Source organism: Strix uralensis, chromosome 1 (assembly GCF_047716275.1).
Source record: "Strix uralensis isolate ZFMK-TIS-50842 chromosome 1, bStrUra1, whole genome shotgun sequence".
Classification (NCBI taxonomy): Eukaryota; Metazoa; Chordata; class Aves; order Strigiformes; family Strigidae; genus Strix; species Strix uralensis.
Window position 1 is genome coordinate 40941397 of NC_133972.1, and position 20338 is coordinate 40961734.

Below are 20338 nucleotides of genomic sequence, written 5' to 3' on the forward strand. Positions count from 1 at the left end.
TGAGATTTGTCCTCCGCTAGTCACTGCTAAAGAGGAGCATCTCCCAGCAAGCCATGCAACTTGGGTGCTTAAAACTGTTAAATATTTGCTAAACTCACTCTGCATTAATGGCGTCAAACACAGCAGGTTGTAATTATTACTACAGCAGAAGTATAAATCACTCTTAGTGATCTAAGGAAGGAAATGCCCAAAGGATTCACAGCAAACAATCTGAAATCGGCTCTTTTTCAGCATTTTACTACAGATTAGAAAGTAAATACAATCAGGCGTCACAGGGCAGTGGGGCACTGCTCTTTCACGACGTCGACGAGCTTTGGGTCTGTCTGGGATACAGAAAATCATCTTCATAAAGCCCCCGACAATAGTCACCGAGTGCTTCGTTTATTTCCTCGCTGAAAATGTGCCCCCGGGAGCCCCCGCGCAGGGGACGCCCAGGCGCGCCCGGCCACACGCCACAGCCGCCGGGCGCGGGCCCCGCACCCCCCCCTCCCCGGCGACCCCCGTCGGGGCCGAGCCGGGGGCCGGGGCCCGCCAGGGAGGCGGGCGGAGGGCCGGCCCCGCCGAGCACCCCCCGAGGGAGGGGCTGCACTGGGCCGCGGGCTGGGCGCTCGCAGCCACCAGAAGAGCGGAGAGCCGCCGCCCGGCCCGGGAGCAGCGGCACGGAGCCCGCCGGCCGCGGGGCGAGCGGGGCGGCAGAGGGGAGCAGAGCGGAGCGGGGCCATGGCGGGGGCCGCCCCCACCGCCCGCCGCCTCTGGCTCTGCGCGGCCGTGCTGGGGTGCCTGGCGGCGGCGAGGCCGCCCCGGCGAGGTAAGCGGCGCCGCACCGGGCAGCGGGGCCGGGCGGGCGGCTGCGGGCGGCGGCGTCGCCGGCAGCAGGTGGACGGGAGGGCGCCGGGGCGGGCGGCTGCGGCGCGGGAGGGCGGCGCCGGCCCTCGGCCCCGCCGGGTGTGAAGTGGGCCCTGGCCGGGAGCCTTCCCCGGGCCGGTCCCGGGATGCGGCTCCGGTCAGGTCCTTCCCCCCTGGCCCGCACGCCGCTAGTTTTGCAGCCGGGTGGTTACAGGGAACCAGTTTCGCGGGGAGAGGTTAAACTCTGTGAAGCGTCAGAACGGGAGTTGTCACTGGCCCGGGGCACCTGCAGGGAGAACCCGCCAAGTGGAAGTCGAAGGCCGGGAATGTCGGTTCTGCCGCTCTCCCTTCCTCGCCCTCTTCTCCCTGCGTGCATTGGCACACCCTCACCTGGCACCTCTGCAGAAGGCTGTGCAAAACCTCTGCAAAAACCGTGTCTGCCTTGTCAAATTTCTGGGAGAAAATCCGCATAAAGAGTAGGTACAGTAGCGTATTATATCGAGAACCACTAGAAAATATCCTAGTAGCATATACTTTACATTTTTTTAACGGTTATGCAACTATTTACTACCTTTACAAAGCACCCCTTAGGTGCAGACATGAGTGGTTGAAGACTGTTTTAATGCCCGTTCCAATAAGATTATTTATAAAGATGTATTAATGCGTGCGTGTTGATTCTGTTTTCTTCGCTGTTAAATGGATAGGAATATTCATATTCCAGTCCCATTGCAGTGCGATACTGGCATTGCTATGACGTGTGTGATCATGTTCTGTTTATATGTCTCATCCAAGCAAATGGTATCTTTTAGGTAAATAGTTACAGTCATTTTTATATTTTGCTTTAAAAGTATTACCCTAAGTAATTATGTCAGGATAACTTCTTCTAAAAAGTGAAATTCCTTCTATTTTAGTATTTTGGAAGAGTTTAAATCCAAAAGTACCATGTGAGGACTCTCATTAAATGCAGTCCTGGTTCTAATTTCTGCCTCAGGATGTTGATCTGCTGCATCCTTTGCAGTCAGTAGATGCAAGAAAAAGCACATTCAGGATCAGAGTGGGCACTTGCGAAGGGCACTATTTGCTTCTCTGTAGTCATTTGCCAGACCCTGGCCTGTGGACAGCAGGAGGTAGAAACTAATAAGCTATTCGTACCCAGGGAACCGAGTTGCCAGTCCTGCCGCTCTGCCCTTGCCTGTAATCCACAAGTGGATCCTTTTCCCGTCTGTACTCTGGTTTGCACCCAGCAGTCCTCAGTCCCTGACTGCTCCATAACACTGGAAATGTTATGGGCAGGTGGAAAATCATCAGCCCCTCTCTGCACAAGGATTGGAACAGAGATGTGAACAGGAAATTGAAAAGTCCTTCCTTTGTGCAACTTGTTTTCCACCCGAGTGCCTCCGAGGCTGTCATCAGGAGTCACTTAAATATCTCTTTGTGCAAAATGAGCCCCTGTGTTGATTTCAAGAACCTCTTTGACTTTTGATTAACATGTGGTGGTCAGAGTACCTATTACGTGGCCCAGTTTGTGGCAGTTATGGTACAAACCCCAGTGTGTTGGCAGACATTCTGTCTCGTATCTCTCCCAAAAGGCTCAGCACAGTGCTATCCTCGTGTTTAAGATGTTGCAAAAGTTGGATTCTTTTCCATCTTAGGGGTCACATTCCTCAGTATCTGGCGGGATCAAGTAGGTCTGGGATGGATCCAGGCAAAACTCAAAGTATTAATCCTGAAGATGGTCAGGAAAAAGCAAGTACAGAATCAATTTGTTCCTGGCACGCAGAGACCTCGGTTAAAGAACCATATACAGTATATAGGATGTTTGTGGAAAGAAGCACAGAATATGATAAGCAAACTCAAATTCTAGGGAAACAGCTTCATATTTTCCCAAGACAGGTTGCTTTTTCAGCAGAGAGTATGTAGTATCTGGACCTCCAAACAAAATGGGAGAGTTTGTCTTCCTAGAAGTAAGTCTCTCCTCATAATGGAGACCTGTCTCTCCGTTAGGCAAACCAATGTACAGAGGAGACTGAATTTCATCGTCTTAATTCTCAAGTATTCATTTGTGTATTTTATAATTAGACTTTCATTATTCTAAGGCAAATACTTAAAGTTATTAAATCATTAATGCATTTAAAGGCCCAAAAAGAAATAAAAAGAATATTCCCATATATATGGAAAGATTTCCATTAAGAATAATCATGCTTAAATGATAAATTCTGTTAAAACTAACGTGGGTTTTTCATTTTGTGTCAGAACGTGTCAGAATGTTTTGTGATTGTGGATGAAGTGAAGTCAACAGTACATCTTCCCATACTTTAATGTTCCTTCCATACTAGGCAGAGCTGTTAGGTCAGCTTGCCCTGTAGGTAAGCTTCCTTAGCACTTCCAAGTTATCAGACCCTGTGTTCAGTTCCTTATTATTTTGTCAGACTCGACTCATTGGGCTGAAAATGGCTGGGTGTTAGACACAGGCAAAGCTTTTCTGGAGCATTACAGCAAAATTGGTATTCATCATTCTGAGAAAGAAGTTTGAAAGAATGCTTATATCAAAATTATTTTTTTTTATCCGTCCTGAATAAGGGAATCATGATTTCAGTGGAAAATTTAGCCAACTCTCCTCTTAAATGCCTATGATTTGAGCAGATCTGGTCTGCAGGGGTAACTTTTTCACAGAGAACACAATATTCATTTCTTGTGTATGTGTCCATAAATACGATACTTCTATTTGTTTCTGCTGTTGCTAGAGTTAGGCAGCACATCAGTTACACTCAGATGTGTAATAAAATATTTTGTATTCTTGATGATGGCAGTTGTTTTCAGTTGTTTTGCAGAATGGGTAAGGAAAAGAAAAGAAAAAAAATCAACCAGTGTTACACGACATGAGATTTCCAAGCAATAACTATGGAAATATTAGCATACTTCTAAAAAGGAGGAAAGAATACATGAAGAGCTGTGTGACATTTTAAAGTGATGTGCATAATAAGAAACGTATAATTTGATCTTTAGTAGGATTTATAACCCTATTACAAGTGAGTACAGTCAGCTGTTTTAAAGATCTATGAAACGATGATCTAATTAAACTGTGGAGGAAAAGAAAATAAAGACTTGTCTCGTGTCTAGCTTGATTTATTAATGGAAAAGGTTACAGATATTAATCGTTTCAAGAGTGATTCAGTTACAGGAAAGAAAACTAATGAGGGTTCTGTGTGAAAGGGAGAATTCCAATAAAAAACAGAAGTCAGGAAGAAACTTTCACCATGGTTCGTAAACTGCCTGTGCTGTAGCTTGCTTGGAAAGCATTTCAATAACACACATGGCTGACCTGTGATTCTTCAAGGGTTTTTCTTCAAATTGCGATGAAGGATAAATTCTCAGTGAGGTCAACCTGTATGGACACGAATAGCCTAAAGGCTACTACAAGCAACTTAGAAGCACAGTGGTGGCACAGTCAATCACACTGACTTCCATCTGCCCTTAGAGGACAGAAGATAAAGCTATTGTTACCTGCCTGGGTAGCCTAAAGCCATATCAGATTAAATCTTCAGTCTTTGAAAGACTATAGGATTCTCATACTGTGCTTGAAAGAGATGAAGCTTGTTCTTTCACTGGGGCATCTTCTCCATTTAAAGGAGGGGAATTACCTGTTTTTGAAACTGTTTTATAGTTGTGGTTATCTGGACAATGACATGAGGAATGTGGAAGATGTGGAAGATAGTGCGTTATTGCATGATTTGAACCAAAATATGTTTGTAATCAGTGACACAATTACACCATGCAAAATATGGGACAAATACAAAGAAACCTAGGAGCAAAAACTGAAGGTCAGAGTGTTAATATTCAAAATGTAAGATTATACAGCTTTGCTTACAGATGCATTTTTTTAATTCATTAGTAGTATACTAGAGGCAAGAATTAAGATTAACTGTGTGATTTGGTATAATCTGAAGTTCCATTCACAACCAGCATCAGTTGGTATCCATTTTTAAAAGCAAGGTAAATAGATAGGTTTATTTTAAATGTTAATTTTTTATAGACATTCTCTATTTTCCCCCACTTTCACTTCCTGAGCACATTCCTGAGCAAGAATGGCCATTCAGTACACTGCATGCAAATATGCCCTTAGCCAGAACTTTTATTGTTACTGTCTTTAAGAGGAGTCAACTCAGCTGCCAGATCAGACTCAGAAATTCTGGCATTCTGCTTTATTTCTGAATGAGTCTGCATTTAAAAAAAACTGTTGCAAAGACTTCCTCAGATTCCCATCCTTCATTTTACCTATCATCAATTTTGAGATTTTTCTTGAGGCCACAAGGTCACTTAAATGTCCATAAATGTTTGTCAGTATTTACTTTAGTAAAATTTAGCATGTCAGTCATGCAAATTGACTTAAAATATGTAACTAAGTATCTATTCATTTCATACATACTTTTGCTATGATCTGCAACTACCTCTCACCCATTTGAGAGCATTCTTCATTTCGTGCATAGGAACCCTGTAAAGTGGTAGCCTATTTACAAAACACTTTTGGATAATCCTTACTCCTCTTGAGGTAAGATTTTGATCTTCTCATATATCTGACACCCCATTTATTCAGGTTGTTAGGTTTCATAAGTATCAGTGGAACTAGAAAGTAAAAATCCAGAGAGAAAGTATAAATGTACTCCTTTCTACTGTTTTTACATCTAGGGTAAATGCCTAATGTGGTTATTAATTTGCATTTATTGTCCACTTAAGGAAGGTAAAGTTACCACATGATGAATTCTATTAAATTTTAGAGTGCTAATGTACCTATTTGTTGTTGTTACTAAGACTTCAGTATGTTTTTTTCAGTAAAAGTAGCTTCACATCATATTGTCATATATCCTTATTTTCTTGTTAAAAATACTCGACATCTTCTCTGACATACTTGTTAGGCATTCAGTCTTGATACACAAAATACTCTTACTCCACAGTTCTTGAATGCTCTCCTGGTGGACATCAGATCCTGCAGAGCCCTTACCGAAGCGTTGATTTTGATTCATCCCACCTCCAGCAATCAGCTATTCAGGATTTAATATGTGACCATTCCTTAACACCAGGATGGTATCGCTTTATGATTTTTGATAAGCATGCTGAGATGCCGACCAAGTGCGTGGAGGTATTGTTACAACTCATTTGATTATGAGAAATATGTATTTTTTTCTTAAGAATTTTTCAGTAAGATAGGTATAAAAAAAGAATAGTTATGGAGACTGATGTGGAGGAGTAGAGAGTACCTATTATCTCTAAATACTCAAATTATCTCTATTATCTCTAAATATTCAAATACTTTAAAATGTGTTAACTGGACAACTAAGTCTTAAGCATTGAAAATTTTACACTGAATGGGCAATAGCAGAGGATGATAAATTACATCCCTTTTGGAGCACTCAAAAACCATCATTTGTAGTCACTGCTAAAAAAGGTTTTCTTTGTGGCAGAGTAGCAGGGATATGTTGTAAAACTGCGACTATGTAATGGTCAGTCTGTTAGGAAGGCCATGTGAAAGTGGTGTAAAGACTTGCAGCCACATGAATCCAGTAATTGTGGAGCTTTTAAAAGGATCATGTTAGAGAGAAGAGATTACCCCTAAAATGTCTTGAACTAACTGAGCTAACTGAAGATTAGTTGCCTTGTCATCTGGAAGTCCCCTAAGACTCAAGAATTACTTTGAATATATAATACTTTAGACTTGTAATGATTTATTTTGGCATGTACCCACATGTCTGTAATTGTTATATTCTAAGGCAATATATCTTTGTAGTTTCCTATTTTAAAACATTTCCTTATTAAAAAAAAAAAAAGTCATTAGAATATTTTACCATGATTTTTTAAATTAAATGAATTGCCTGGTCGCAGTCTCTTAGGAAAAAAAAAAGGAAAGAAAAGCCTAATAATGAAACACCTTTAAAGGAATACAAAAAAGTTAAAACATAGTAATAAAATGAAAATGAGTTTATAGCATCCCTTCTTATATTTATTTATTTTATTTTTTAGTAAATCTTTACAGCCATATAAAGCCACTGAAGTACCTTTAATGTGCAGGTGACTCAAGGACTCGGAGGGTTGTATTGCAGAGGTTACTGTTAACCTTTGTTTTTGTACTGCAAAAAACTAGCAAAAAGTATGATTTTTAAAGGACTTTCTTTCAGTTCGATTTAATACAAACAAATTAATTAACTAGTTGTATTTTCTCAAAATGGGTACTTTTGTGCAAAGAACCAGCATGATAAACCAAGGGGGAAAAAAAAAGTGTTTTTTAGAACAGAGGTTAGACTAGCAAGATACCCACTCAGGTCATCTAGGAAAGTTTTAGAAATCTGACCAAAGTTCTCAGTGCTTAGTAAATATTTGGTAAAAATAGGCTACCATCCTAATACAGGGAAGTCCAGATAATTACAGTTGGAAAGAGATTGATTCAAAACTTACTCAGCAAATGAAATTTATGCATTGACATCTGCTTCTTTGCATCTGTTGACAAAACCAAGACATTTATTTTGAAATATCAAAGTCAAAACATTAAAACCAAACTGAAATGGATGTCTTGTTTGAGAAGTTTCCTCCTTCCTTTCCCTTTAGGAGAACTTTTATTATAGCTATATTTAATCCTTGTCAAAGATTCAGACTCTGTTAAACAATCCGTCCCATTTCTGTCTACTTCTCATTAATTCCATCTGTCTGATGGATTGATGGTGGGCTCAGATATTCTAGATTAAGAAAGAAAAGTGCACTTTTGAGATGGGTAATTGGTCAATTAGTCTGCAGTAGTCTTTAGACCAAGAGGTCTAAAGACAAGATAATCTAAGAACTTGTTTCACTACCAGTTCAAAGAAAAGAATGCTTGAGGTGATGTATAAAGGAGAAGAGGTTCTCAAAATATCACAATTTCAGATTTATAGTTTTCATGTAAATATTTTCCAAATGCTGGTTTTAACACACTGTGTCCTTCTAGGCGTTTCTCTTCAGTTTGCTTTCTGTAGCCCATGAAAGACAGGAGGTGATCTTTAACTCATTCTGATAACCCATGGACCAGATTCCTTCTTTGTCTCCTTTTCTCAGGATTAATTTTTCTGTACTCCACTGGTAAACTCTGCTGTCTGCTAAATCAGACTTACACTTCCATTACCATGATTGGTACTACTGTTAAGTTGTGACCTGCATGGCAGCTTCCTTGATCTGAAGACCTCACACAGCCACAGTGGTGAGGGATGAAGGAGACTCTTCCACAGCACACTTCTGATTCCCTGAGGAAGAGCACTGAACAAGGCTTTTGTTGCTGAGAGAGGGAACAACAGTCACCCCTTGAATCATTATCTGAACCACAGACCTTGTGAAGCCCACTGCTTTGTAGGCACCAAAGCATTTAGGGTTGCTACAAAGTCACTGTGGTTGTTGCACATCTATTTCTAAATAAACAAATAAATAAATAAAACAGGTGGCCACATCTCTTAGAAGAAATCCAGGAGGTTAGCTGAGCCGTCAGTCCATGGCAAAGGGCAGATAAAATACGTCGGCTTTAACATCTTTCATTGATATTCAGTGTATGTGTGTTCTACCCTATATTTGCTGTGCTCTGATAGCATTCACGTAGTCAGTTACTGTAGGATAACAGGTATAGGGTAACTCACTAAGCAGTAACACAAGTGTTAGGTTTTCTGGGCAAAACACTCAGGTGTGGCTCCCAGTTAAGTTCTTCAGGCACTAAATTATGTCCTGTCTTTAGAAACACAAATTCATTAGACTCAAAGAAGGATGTAAGTCTTATTTGTGTATATTTGTATTCAACCTTGAGGAGGAAAGTAGGCAAGCCCTCAATTATACTGTCTAAACTTTGTTGAAAGCTCATGCAGGAAACTAATTGAGTACATATGTACCTCTCACTGAAGCACAGCAACAGTTTGATATAGCATTAACCATTTTCTGATGGTTTTCTCTGGTGCTGAAGATGAATCACTGTGGTACTCAAGCCCCTGTCTGGTTGTCTCTGAGGGAGTCGGAATCCATGCCTCGACCTGGTGAGATCAAACAGTTAACAGCTTGTGCTACATGGCAGTTTTTCTTCAGCACTTCAAAAGACTGCTGTCTTTTCCGAATCCCTGTCAGCGTGAGGAACTGTGGAGATTTCTTTGTTTACTTACTGCAGCCCACCCAAGGATGCATGGGGTATTGTGCAGAAGGTGAGAAAATGCATGCTCTAACTCAACTAAGGGTGTGTGTTTATGAGTAAGTGTGTTTCTCCGATATTTGGCTGAGCAGAAATGTCTGGAAAGAGTTACACATGCTAAAATTTCCTGCAATCCTTACTTTTAATATTGAGACGATAGAAAAATGATTTGGTATGGTAGTGTGGGTTCACACCGCCCCTTTTTAACTTACATTTAACACTCAAGTATTGTTCAGAGTCCATAAACTTAAGAATTTAAATTTTCCCTATAATGAGGTAGACATACAAGACACACCTGGAAGTAAAAATTGAGAGTACCTACAATGGCACTCATACTGTGCAAGTCCCCATTACTAAATATGCACAGAATTACGTGTCAGAGTAAATCTTGCTTAAGAACTTGACCAAACTGTATTTATATCAATTATTGTTTAGTCATTAGGAATATTTTTCTTGGCATCTCTTTCTGGAGAGTATACACATTGTTGCTAGAAGAAAATTCAACACAGAAATGCTCTACTGATACACACTTTATTAGTACTATGAGAAAGAACTGGAGTCCTTTGGCAATGTCTCACGTTGTCTTTGACCCTTGTGCTGCAAAAGCGTATTGGTGCTCACAGCTCAAAACTTCAGTATTTCATTATTCGTGCCAGATGTTTTAGATAACTTAAGGAAGGCATGGTTAAATCCTTACAGTTATAAATATTGTGAAATAGTGACGAATTAGTGTGGTAGGAAATTTTTATTAGCTTGTATAGCACACTGTTGTGAAAATACTAGCAATATTTTTATGCGTCATATACTGTATTGCTCTAAGTCATGTTCTCTATTACTGACTGCTTTCAAAAGTTTAATAGCAAAACTATAAGTGGGTTTTCTGCTGCTTTATTGGTCCATCGTTATACCTTTAGGTCCAATTGTTAAGGCATTCTCCAGGGGTTTATTGTCAGAAGAAAAATGCCAGAAATGGGACATTTCAGCATGCATGTGACTGAAGCAATGAAGAACTCCTGCACTATAGGACTTTACATTTACTTTGGATGATGGCTCTCTGAAGAGGAAGGAGGATATAAAAACCATAGGCAGCGAGCTAGTAAATTTTTACTGCCTCAAAACAAAATAGGCAAAAAACATAACTCTGGTTTGGCTCTGCTGAATACTGTAAATCTGAAACACGTTTTGAGTTTAAAAGCCCTCATTTAAGATGATGTTTTCATGCAAAGCGCATTATACTCTTGTGGTGCTTTTTGTATCTAGGTTACCATGTGTACCGTGTTTTCTCTTTAACACTTGATACCTGTAAACACCTGATGCAGATTTTCAAAGAGTCTGTCCTCTACATGCTAAGGAATTCAAATGTTGCATCACTGAAGCATGCAACATGAAAATCTGCTCTTCATTCTTTGTGGGGGGTTTCAGTGTTGCTGCTGCCCTTTTGATTTAGTTTGAGTGGAGTGACTAATCTCTTTCTACTCCTGTTACAAATGCACTAGTATTTTCATGTTTAATCAAAGTTCCACTTTTTTTAATAATGTTCAAAATACCAAAAAAATAGCAGTGGACAAGCACTTTTTTTTAGGTCCCTGTAGGAAAGATTATTTTTCTTCAAAGCAGGTCTGCACTGAATTTGGCTGTCCAGTGTTACAGTTAATGAATAAACATTCAGATGTAGATTTGGGGAAGAAATATATATTCAAGAGAACAGTTTAATTCCTTTTTACTCACTAACAACATCTGTAAGTATTGGCTGGGTACCTCTGCAGTAAAAGATGTAGAGGTGGTGGAATGTTCCATATGCTTCCTCCTAGGTGTTGCCAATCTACTTGTGATTTCCAGCGCAAGGCTTTGTACCAACTGCCACCATAATTGTATATGAATCAGATTACAATAATTCTTCTGTACTGCTAATTAAGACTTCAGTTAGTGTCTTGTGATATTTGGTGTATTTTTAACATTGGGCCATAATTTATAAGAGCATTGGTATACGTACTCTGTATGTGTGTGAATATACAATTTAAGAAAAATTTATAGTTGTTTCAGATAGAAAACCACAGACCTGTGATCCTATGGGAATGGAAATTCAAGGCATCTGTAGTAGTGAGTATTTTGCTTTGATTTTCAAGATTTTCTATGCATCTGTGACCCAATAATGTCATCATTTAGTCATATTTTGCCTTGAATGAAACCATGTTCATGTTATCAACAGTATTGCTGAGTCTGTTGCAAAATGAGCAGTTTGAAGGTAATTTCAACCTTTGGATTACAGAAGTACTTTCTCAGCATAATGATCGGAATAAATACCAAAATGTTAAAAAGTAATTTTAATAATGTCGATTTACAGATTACTTTGATTCTTTGGGAGTCAAATATAAGATGAATCTACAAATCATACTGTTGCTTATTCTGTTCCTTTTTTCATAGCTTTTTTTTTTCTTCATAAGTAGAAAAAATATTTTTCTGTCAGGCAAATTCCCTTGCATGTTGCTCTCTCCTGTCTTGTAAAATAATTAATTGTATTTTATTCACTTGGTTTTGGGTTTATTCCCCCCTCTTCAGCATCTTCCTATTGGCTAGAATATAATCAAAGACTGACAGAATTTTTTCTCCTTTTAATAATTAACAAAAGAAACATACACATTTTCTCTGATTCTCTAAGCACTTATGTAGTACTTCCACATATGAAAAAAGGTAAATATTATTAGTGTATTAATTGGCAAAATGCACATCAATGTCATTTCATCTGATACTGGTTTTGCACAGAATTCTTCTGTTTGACTAGGTAACCTGGCTTCTTCATCATCTCCATCTGTGTCACCACCACTACCAGCCATTCCTGAAGTTGTAGCAGAGTTGATCAAAGGCAGAATTTACCTAAGGTGTGCCTTTGGCGTTCCTTTTGCAAACAGCTCAGTCGGATTCATTGTAACTTGGTCAAGACTTTCTCCTGAGGGTATCAAAGAAGAGCTGAAACGTGAAACAGCAGTTCATACATATGCACTTCTAGAACTAGACGGGATAAACGTCAGACTTGGAGACAGAGTATGTTAAAACATAATTATAATCTCTTTGTATCTTTGTAAATATGGCTCGGTAAAAACTAACAGTTGTTAGAGACAGACTTCCAGCACCTTGCTGTATTATTTTTCTTAGCAGAAGCATACTGAGTGTAGTTGTTGTTGGTGGTGCCCATATGAATGTGGAAATACCAAAGAATATCTCAGTAATTATACTGTCGTTAAGGTTTTGAGACTCTCTGTCTCAGCACAGTATAGGGTGCCTCCAGGAGATAGATGTTTATTCAAGTTGCGTCATCTTCACCCTCTACTGTGGTTTGGTTTGATACTGTAAATTAAGAGGGTATTTGGATGTAAATGCATCTAAGTGAGAGGCTGTAAGAGCCAGAGGTTGTGAGAAGCTGTGTTGTTAATTCATTAGATAGATTTATTTTCTCTGAATCAGTAACGAGCTGCTGCTTCATAGTTTTCTCTCTAGGACTGGATTTAAATGGTTTAATCTCTGTCATCAAAAGCAATGAGAGTACCTGCATTACCTTCTGTGGTAGCAGAATCAAGACCTAGGCTCTCATGATAACTCTGAAAAGCTTAAGTATCGGAAAACCAATAAGTTTTCTACTTGTATATACCAAAACACAGGTTATTTTTTCCTGGCCAAATTAAAAACCAAAAAAGCACGTGGTTGGTGTGCATGTGCATGTGTGTTCAAGCGAAAGCCAGGCTGCTTGAGTGGGACAGCAATAGCAATTGCTAATCCTCAGAAATCCTTTGGGGACTTTGTGAATAGTTGCCTAACAGTGTTAACTTAGTGACAGTCAAAAGGAAAGGCACAGTCATAAATTACCTGCTGCTGCTGCTATGAATCCTTGGCTTTTCTCAGGATCTGAAGTACTGCATGTGTGGTCAACACGTCTCAAAAGGGATACAGCAAAATAGACAAGGAAAAAATACAAAACCTAAGCAAAACTGTAGTATCTAGTAGCATGGGACTGGTTCAGTGGAGGGAAATCACAGTAAATTCTTCATCTTGAAAAAGATTATTCAGGCCCATAACACAAGGAAAAAATTATGGTAAGAAGAGGAGGAGGAGGGGATGGTTGTTTTGCAGAATCTAAAATCTAATGGGCACTCAGCAAAATTAAAAGGCAAAAAATGTGAAACAGACAAGAAGTAGTAAATAGCATGTAATAAAGTATAGAATGCGTTTCCACAAGATGTCATGGGATGCAGAAATGCTCCAGAAGGGATTTGTTAAATCGGTGGAGACTTAGGTGCTTGTTAAACGTGATGGTTTGTATGCCGCCTTTAGTTCAAGAAGTCTCTGCCCCGCTGATGGGTGCCAGAGAAAGGTCTTAGGATGCCTGCTCTGTTTCTTTGTTTTTCTTAAGCAGCATCACTGGCAAGTGGAGATTTCTGGTACAAACAGAAGACTGGGGGTGATGAGTCCATCAAACTGACCCATGATGGTTGGATTGTCTTCACGTGACCACTTCATACCAAAAATGTATTCTATTATGCTGCTTTTGCCCTACAGGTCTACTGTAGCAGTTCTTCTTTTTTCATGGAGAAGCCAGATATACAAAGCTCTTTCGTTGAAAGCAAGGAATTTTTTGCTGGCATTAAGGTAATTTTGAAAGAAAATAATGTTTTACTTTATCGTGGCAGGAATCTTTCTGAATATTTGTCCAGCAGTCAGTCCTCTGACTAGAAGAGACTCAAAATGTATTAACTGTGAATTAATGGAGCATGTTGTTGGCTGTAGTGAACTTAAATTTGTCAAAAAGCAGAAGAATCAAAGTTGTTTCTGTACTCCACGTGTACTCAAGGTGCAGGAAGGCTGAATCAGCAACTCACATGCATGGTGAAAGCCTTGATTTCCAGGAGCTGGAGTCAACTCTGATGCTGTATTTGTAAACTAGGAGGTCCACGGCTCAGGCCTGAGCCCTGGCACATGGTTGTCCATTAATTACGTTTAACTGCTGCTGCCTTTTCTGGCATGATTTTGGCCAATGCCAGCAGGCTCTTCCAGCACATGGTTCACAAGATAGCCTAAGCCAAGGCGTCTTTCCAGCTGGCCATGGGGGTAAGGGAAGGGTGAGGCCAGCCTGGTCTGGGCTTAAGAGAGGGAAACTGTGGCGTGCCACTTGGTCAGCGGCCAATCTCCAAGCTCATTTTAATTCCTACTGTGGATGTAGCTATAGGGACTCATTTGCTGGCCAGGAATGGGACCTCAATCCCAGAAAGACATACTGCATGTCATTACATGTTGGGAATAGTCCTGTTGACTTAAGGATTTGCCCTTCGTAAAGTTAAGCCTGAGTTTATGTTTCTGCAGGATCAGGGCCCAGACTGATCTCACGTAAGTGCAAAAAGTCTGTAGTGCACACTGCAAAGTGTGAACGCATTATTTTTGTTTTCCTGTGAGGCTGCATTCAGGATTTCACCCAATGTACAATGGTCAGGTGTAGGCCTCTGTTACTGATCTCTAGTTGATTTTTTGATTATGCATCTATAGTGAGCTGTGTTGTAAGTTTACTGAGAGGAATCCCAGGAGAAATATGGTGCTTGCAAATTCTTTCGGGACATTGTTGCCTGTAGGTAGCTTTCCCCTCCCTTCCCCCCAGACAATACACCAAACTGTTTGTATTTTAGCTTCCAGAAGCTACCCAGAGAATACGTTTTTGTGGTGCTAATGTGGTGTGCTGATTCATTACCTTTCTAGCTAGCCTTTACTCTTGCCTTTTCCTTATCCTTGTCCCTTATTCCCACCTCTTCAAGATTTTTGCTGCTGTGTCCTCATCTTCTCCTCAGTGTGCTGCTGCTCTTCAGACCATCTAGATAAGCCTGATCAGGTGGAGCAGGCTGTGCACCATGCCATTCCATCTCTAGTTTTTTATACTGGACTCCTAGTTGGTTAGTAAGCAGTGCTGTAGTTTACTCACAAAGCTTGCATTTTAAGTACAGTTTCTTCTGTGCTAGATACATCCAGAAACATACGATATATCAGAAGATGGGAAGGAATACAGACTGGCAATAGAAAGTAGCATTCCTATTCCTTGTCCTGAGTTTAGCCAACTTGAAAGTGACTGCAAAATCTCACTAACATTAAATACTGATGAAGGTAAGTCTTATCCTGATTTTTGTTGCATTTTGTATATTTAATGTGTTTTTCTAAATATTCCCACTGGTCGTCTTCAGAGAAGCTGTTACATTGTAAAATCCTTTCTAAATGTTAAAACAAAATATTCACAGGCTGTATACACTGCTGCTGAAAGTATGGAAGAATGTGTCCACAATCCGTTACTTGTGGAAGTTAGCAGATGTTTTTGGCAGCTATTGATATTGGAGCCATATTCTTTAACTTGCGTAGACAGAATACTGTAATACTTGCAAAGTTTATAATTCTGTTCATCTTGTTGACCTCTTGTGTTGCAAGTATTGTATATGCAGTCGTGAAGTCCTCATTTTTTACCATTATTACTGTTTTCTGTAGTACTTTCTCAAGCACAAATCTTGTGAACCCCAGGAAGAGCCTTGCCTATGCAGACAACCATTTTTATGTCACATTAGCAAGCCTATCATGATTTCTATTTGTCTATCAAACTCCAAAATTCAAACCCATTTTCTTGGGTTTGCATATGAAGATGTATAGAGCGGGTTTTGCATGACCAAACCCAAGAAAAATGCATAATTACTTTATGAAAATGTTTGTAAATAAGTCATTGTCTATATTAACAGTAGTATACCAAATGTGAATTATTTAGACGAAAACTCACTAATGATGTGTTTTCATTAAAACAGGTAAAGAGCAGTTAGGTTTAAACTTGGCTCTTTCTTCTTGTCATGTGGATCTTCTCCAGAAGCCCTGCAGTAATGGAATCTGTAGTCAAGCTGTAATTTATTTCACTGCTGTGACAGACTTTATGCGGGATGGAGACAGAATTACCAGAATTGCAGTCGAACCTATATCCAGTGAGAATTTCCTGTGGAATGGTTATGTTCCAGAAAGCACACAGGTTAAAGTCTTCATGTTAAGCTCTGTAAACTGGCCAGAAATGTGGCTGATGTTAATGAAGCTTCTATTTCAGCTGTGACTAGCTGACTCACACCAAGATTTCTAAGTGGTTGATTTTCCATTGTTTTATTTTCATTGAAATGCTGTCTTTTCATTTGAATTATTTTTTTAAGATTTTAATATTGATATAACTACTCAGATTGATTAAAAGTATAATATAATATATTTATTAGAATGTAAACCAGCATTATAAATAATGTGCATGAGTCTGTTTATTTCCTAATTTGACATGGCTTACTATGTGCTTCTTTGTTTTGAAGATTACAGTAAAGGATCTACCCACTGCCTACTGCTACTCATTTACTGACCCTCATATAATTACGTTTGATGGAAGGTAATCATTGGATTGCTGCTCTTAATTTTAAGTGTGTTGAGACTTTTTGGGGGTTGACTGATTGACTCATTTAAAGTCTGTGCTAGTGATACAAGTTAGGTGTAGTTTTCCACAACTACACTCTGTATTTTACATTCTTTCTTGGACAGTAAGAATCAACATGCTTTAGTTAGTAAAAACTTGCCAGTCGTGATGATGTTTGTAATATTTGTATTTCTAAATCCAAGTTTTGGGGTTAAGGCAAAAGAGTGAAGCAGTTGACTATTTTCCTTTTTAGAGGAGTATGCCAAGAGAGGAGTGGTTGCTGTACAGTCTTGACTATGAAAAATAGAAATGTTACTCAGTATGAACAATGATAAAATGATTGATTAGGCAAAACTGTTTTAATGCAAAGGTGTTTCCAATCTGCAGTATAGTTTCCCTATTTCTGTGTGTCAGTATCTGAATCCTTGTAAGGATCAATTTGCTAGAAGCTGTCTGCTGTCAGTGTGACATTGTGGTGAGTTCATTAATGGCATTGAAAGCGACTTATTCACTGCTGTTACTTGCACATCACTGATCTTCTTTCTAAAGTAAAGACGGCTTCCTTGGCCACAGATGGCATGTTTTTGGTATGCTTCTGTCTTTCAAAGTGTTTCTCATTCATGGAAGGTGTCAGAACAAACACAGGTTCCACACCTGGGACTTTTATATTCTCTGCTCAGCAGAAGCACATTCCTTCAAATGGCAGGGTGAGAAGAAGAGGGTATGTTGCCTCCAAATAAGGATGTTCAGCCCACAACCTCACTCTTCTTGTGAACTTGATGACAGAAGGGAAATGACAAGTTGTAATTGCTTCTCTGATAGCACTGTGACTAGTAATAATAATAATAAAGTCACTGAGGTTATCCTGATATTGCAGTTCCTCCTTCAGTGGAAATTATAGGGAAGGCTTCACTGGGCATTTTAACCATCAATGCATTTTGATCAAGCTTTCTTATGAAACAGTGATTTACTGTGATATGCTTTGGCTGGAAGCATGATGCTGCAGGGGAGGAACTTTTTAAGGATAAAGTCTGTTGCTACTTTATTTTACAGTGAGGAAACAGAAAAGGAACTGTCCTTACTGAATCACAGTAATCCTGTGCAGTCCCACTAGGGTAGCCATCTGCAGTTTGCCTGCTGGCCCATTATACACAAAGCAAATACACCATTCTGCAAATGCCATTTATAGACAAGAGGCTATTAAACTTACAGCAGAAGTTTGGGGTTTTTTCTTTTTTTTTTTTTTCTCCTCACCGCTGAATCATTAAATTGACTATTTTAACCTTGCTTCAGGGAACAGATGGCTAATCCTAAGGAAAAAAAAAAAAAGTCACTGTTTACAGTTTTCATCTTAAATAATTTCAGATCTTTTGTGAATAAGCACTCCCCATCTTCATCTTAGTAAAGTAGACCTTTTTAAAAGTATGTGACTTTCTAAATCATTTTGTCAAGGGTACTTATGCAGTTTTCAGCAGCTGCCTCCCACATGTACACTGCTGTGCATCTTTTTGCTCTTGCTGCATAGGTGTACTGCTGTAGAAACACAAAGGTTGAGGAATACCCTCCAGTTCTGTCATAAACACTGTTAAAAAAAAATATATCAAAGAATGGCAGTGCCTTCATCTTTGTTTCCATTCACAACCATTGTCTACATACGCTCATGATCCTTCTTTTATTCCTTGTTTTTCTGCTGTAAAACAGATTTAATTTTTTTGATTTAGAGCTGCACAAAGGAAGAGGTGTTTGTTCAGAACAAAGTTGTGTGTTGGTTTGTGAGCTGTACTGTTTGGTTTTTCTGATGCAAGAAAATGAGTTGTGGTATCAAAGTTCACCAAATATTAGAAATCTGTTTTAAGATAAAGTTGCTGATGTGGTGATACAGTTATTTTATAACCCAAGTGATATCACACACTATTCTTTTGATTCCAGACTCTACGACAATTTTAAAACAGGAACATTTGTTCTCTATAAGAGTACATCTCGAGATTTTGAAGTTCATGTTCGCCAGTGGGACTGTGGAAGTCTTCACTACCCGGCATCCTGTAACTGTGGCTTTGTTGCCAAAGAAGGAAGTGATATAATTGCATTTGACATGTGCGGTGGTCAGCTACATGAGTCACAGCCACACTTATCTGTAATAAATAGAGACATAACAGGAAGCAATGTCAGAATCACTGAATCCTACCTAGGAAGAAAAGTAACAGTAAGTAGTAAGTGATTGCTTGCAGACGTAATGGTTATCTCAGCAATTATTTTTACTAATTCACACCAACTTCAGAACTAAAACATGTTTTATTTTCTGCAGTTGAGCAATAGCATAATGTTTATTTTACAATTGTAGTCCTTTGGCGAGTTTTTTGCTTGTAAGTGAAGGATGTTGTCCTCAAAACCAAAGATGTGTCAACATGCATACCTTTCTGGAACCATGTTGTCAATTACAGTATACAACCCTTGTGTGGAAGGGTTTCAGATTTAATATGCACTTATTTAGCAGCCTTGATGTTCCAAAACGAGATCTCTGTGTGCTCTGTTTTGCTCATGCTAGTGTCATATAGGAAGTCAGTGCATGTAGATAGTTAATATGCCAAATGTAATCCACAGAATTGGAAGTGTAGATGATTTCTCTAGAGAATGTGGCCCTCAGATAAAACATTCACATTTGTTTTTAAAATTTCCTGTAGCTTTTCTTTTGTAGATGGAATTACTGTAGGACTCCACTGAACTTCAACTGAAGCAGAATGTAAAAATGAAGCCCTTAACTGCTCTTTAATCGCTCTGTTGGTCTGAAAAGCAAGCCGTAAAAACAGATAATGCCCTTTCAACTTGGGTTTGGCTATTAGTATAAGACTTTTAAATAATTTAACTTTTATCTGAAACACTTCATCTGAAGACCTCAAATCTGAAATATGAAGATGACATAAGGCAATAGAGAAATTGAAAGGATACCGAGGAACCAGAAGAATTAAGTGACTTACTCAGATTTGTACAGCAAGTTAATAATAGAAACAGCATTTAAACTTGCAATGGATTTTGTTCTTGAAACTTCTAGTATTTCTTTCAAGAGATTATAAAGTTGCCTAAAATTAAATACTAAATATTTGAGACTATTCTGAGCTATCTAGAACATTTAGAATCATCTTTGCAGGTAGAAATATATTAAGCTACTAGCAGAGGGAATCACGTAGCTGACAAAAAGAAAGTGGAGAAAAGTGGTGCCAAAGAGTCTATTCATATTACCAGAATCATTCCTTTCCTCATTGCTAGCATGTGAAGAGTGAGCAGCCCAGCTGATCTTTGATTCTCTGTGGTTTTGCAGTCACTGACCTTCCCCAATATACCTACTAATGATGGATGAAGTTTAAGGACCTATAAGGCACCATCTAGCTGCCTGCTAAGATTGAGATGTGTAGGGTTTTTATTTACGGGGCTTCATGAGAAGAAGAAATAATGAAATTTGTCTGATCCAGCATAGTTAGAGCAAGAATATAATGGGGTGTCTTTATATGCCTGGCCTTTTCCAATTGTTTCTTGCCAACAAACATACCTGGTTTTATTAGGTAAAATAAAAACCATCTTTCTCACGATGATATCATCAATCTTTTCTTAGGTTTTGTTTTCTTCTGGAGCTTTCGTTCGTGCTGATGTGAGTGAATGGGGAATGAGCATAACACTTAGGGCACCCAGTTCAGATTACAGACATACAGTGGGACTCTGTGGCACCTTTGATGGAAGTGCAGAGAATGACTATCACACTGCAAGTGGGGTGGAAATCCCAAACCATGCTAATGTTCCTTTTTCTTTTATTAAGGAATGGAGGTAACAAAATATTTGTTTCAATCAAATGTCATCATTTTTGGTTC

At 39.2% G+C, this 20338-nt stretch overlaps 1 protein-coding gene across 1 annotated transcript in view; it reads left to right on the forward strand.

The window, feature by feature from the left end:
• The first annotated feature begins 720 nt into the window (after positions 1–720).
• Positions 721–20338, forward strand: part of VWDE (von Willebrand factor D and EGF domains) — a 41978-nt gene continuing 22360 nt past the window's right edge. Inside the window, exons 1-11 of the mRNA XM_074892237.1 lie at positions 721–808; positions 5799–5983; positions 8810–9041; positions 11063–11128; positions 11811–12070; positions 13580–13669; positions 15025–15166; positions 15847–16061; positions 16381–16454; positions 18408–18681; positions 20086–20294. Coding sequence (XP_074748338.1) covers positions 721–808; positions 5799–5983; positions 8810–9041; positions 11063–11128; positions 11811–12070; positions 13580–13669; positions 15025–15166; positions 15847–16061; positions 16381–16454; positions 18408–18681; positions 20086–20294 — 1835 coding nt within the window. The remainder of the gene's footprint in view (positions 809–5798; positions 5984–8809; positions 9042–11062; positions 11129–11810; positions 12071–13579; positions 13670–15024; positions 15167–15846; positions 16062–16380; positions 16455–18407; positions 18682–20085; positions 20295–20338) is intronic.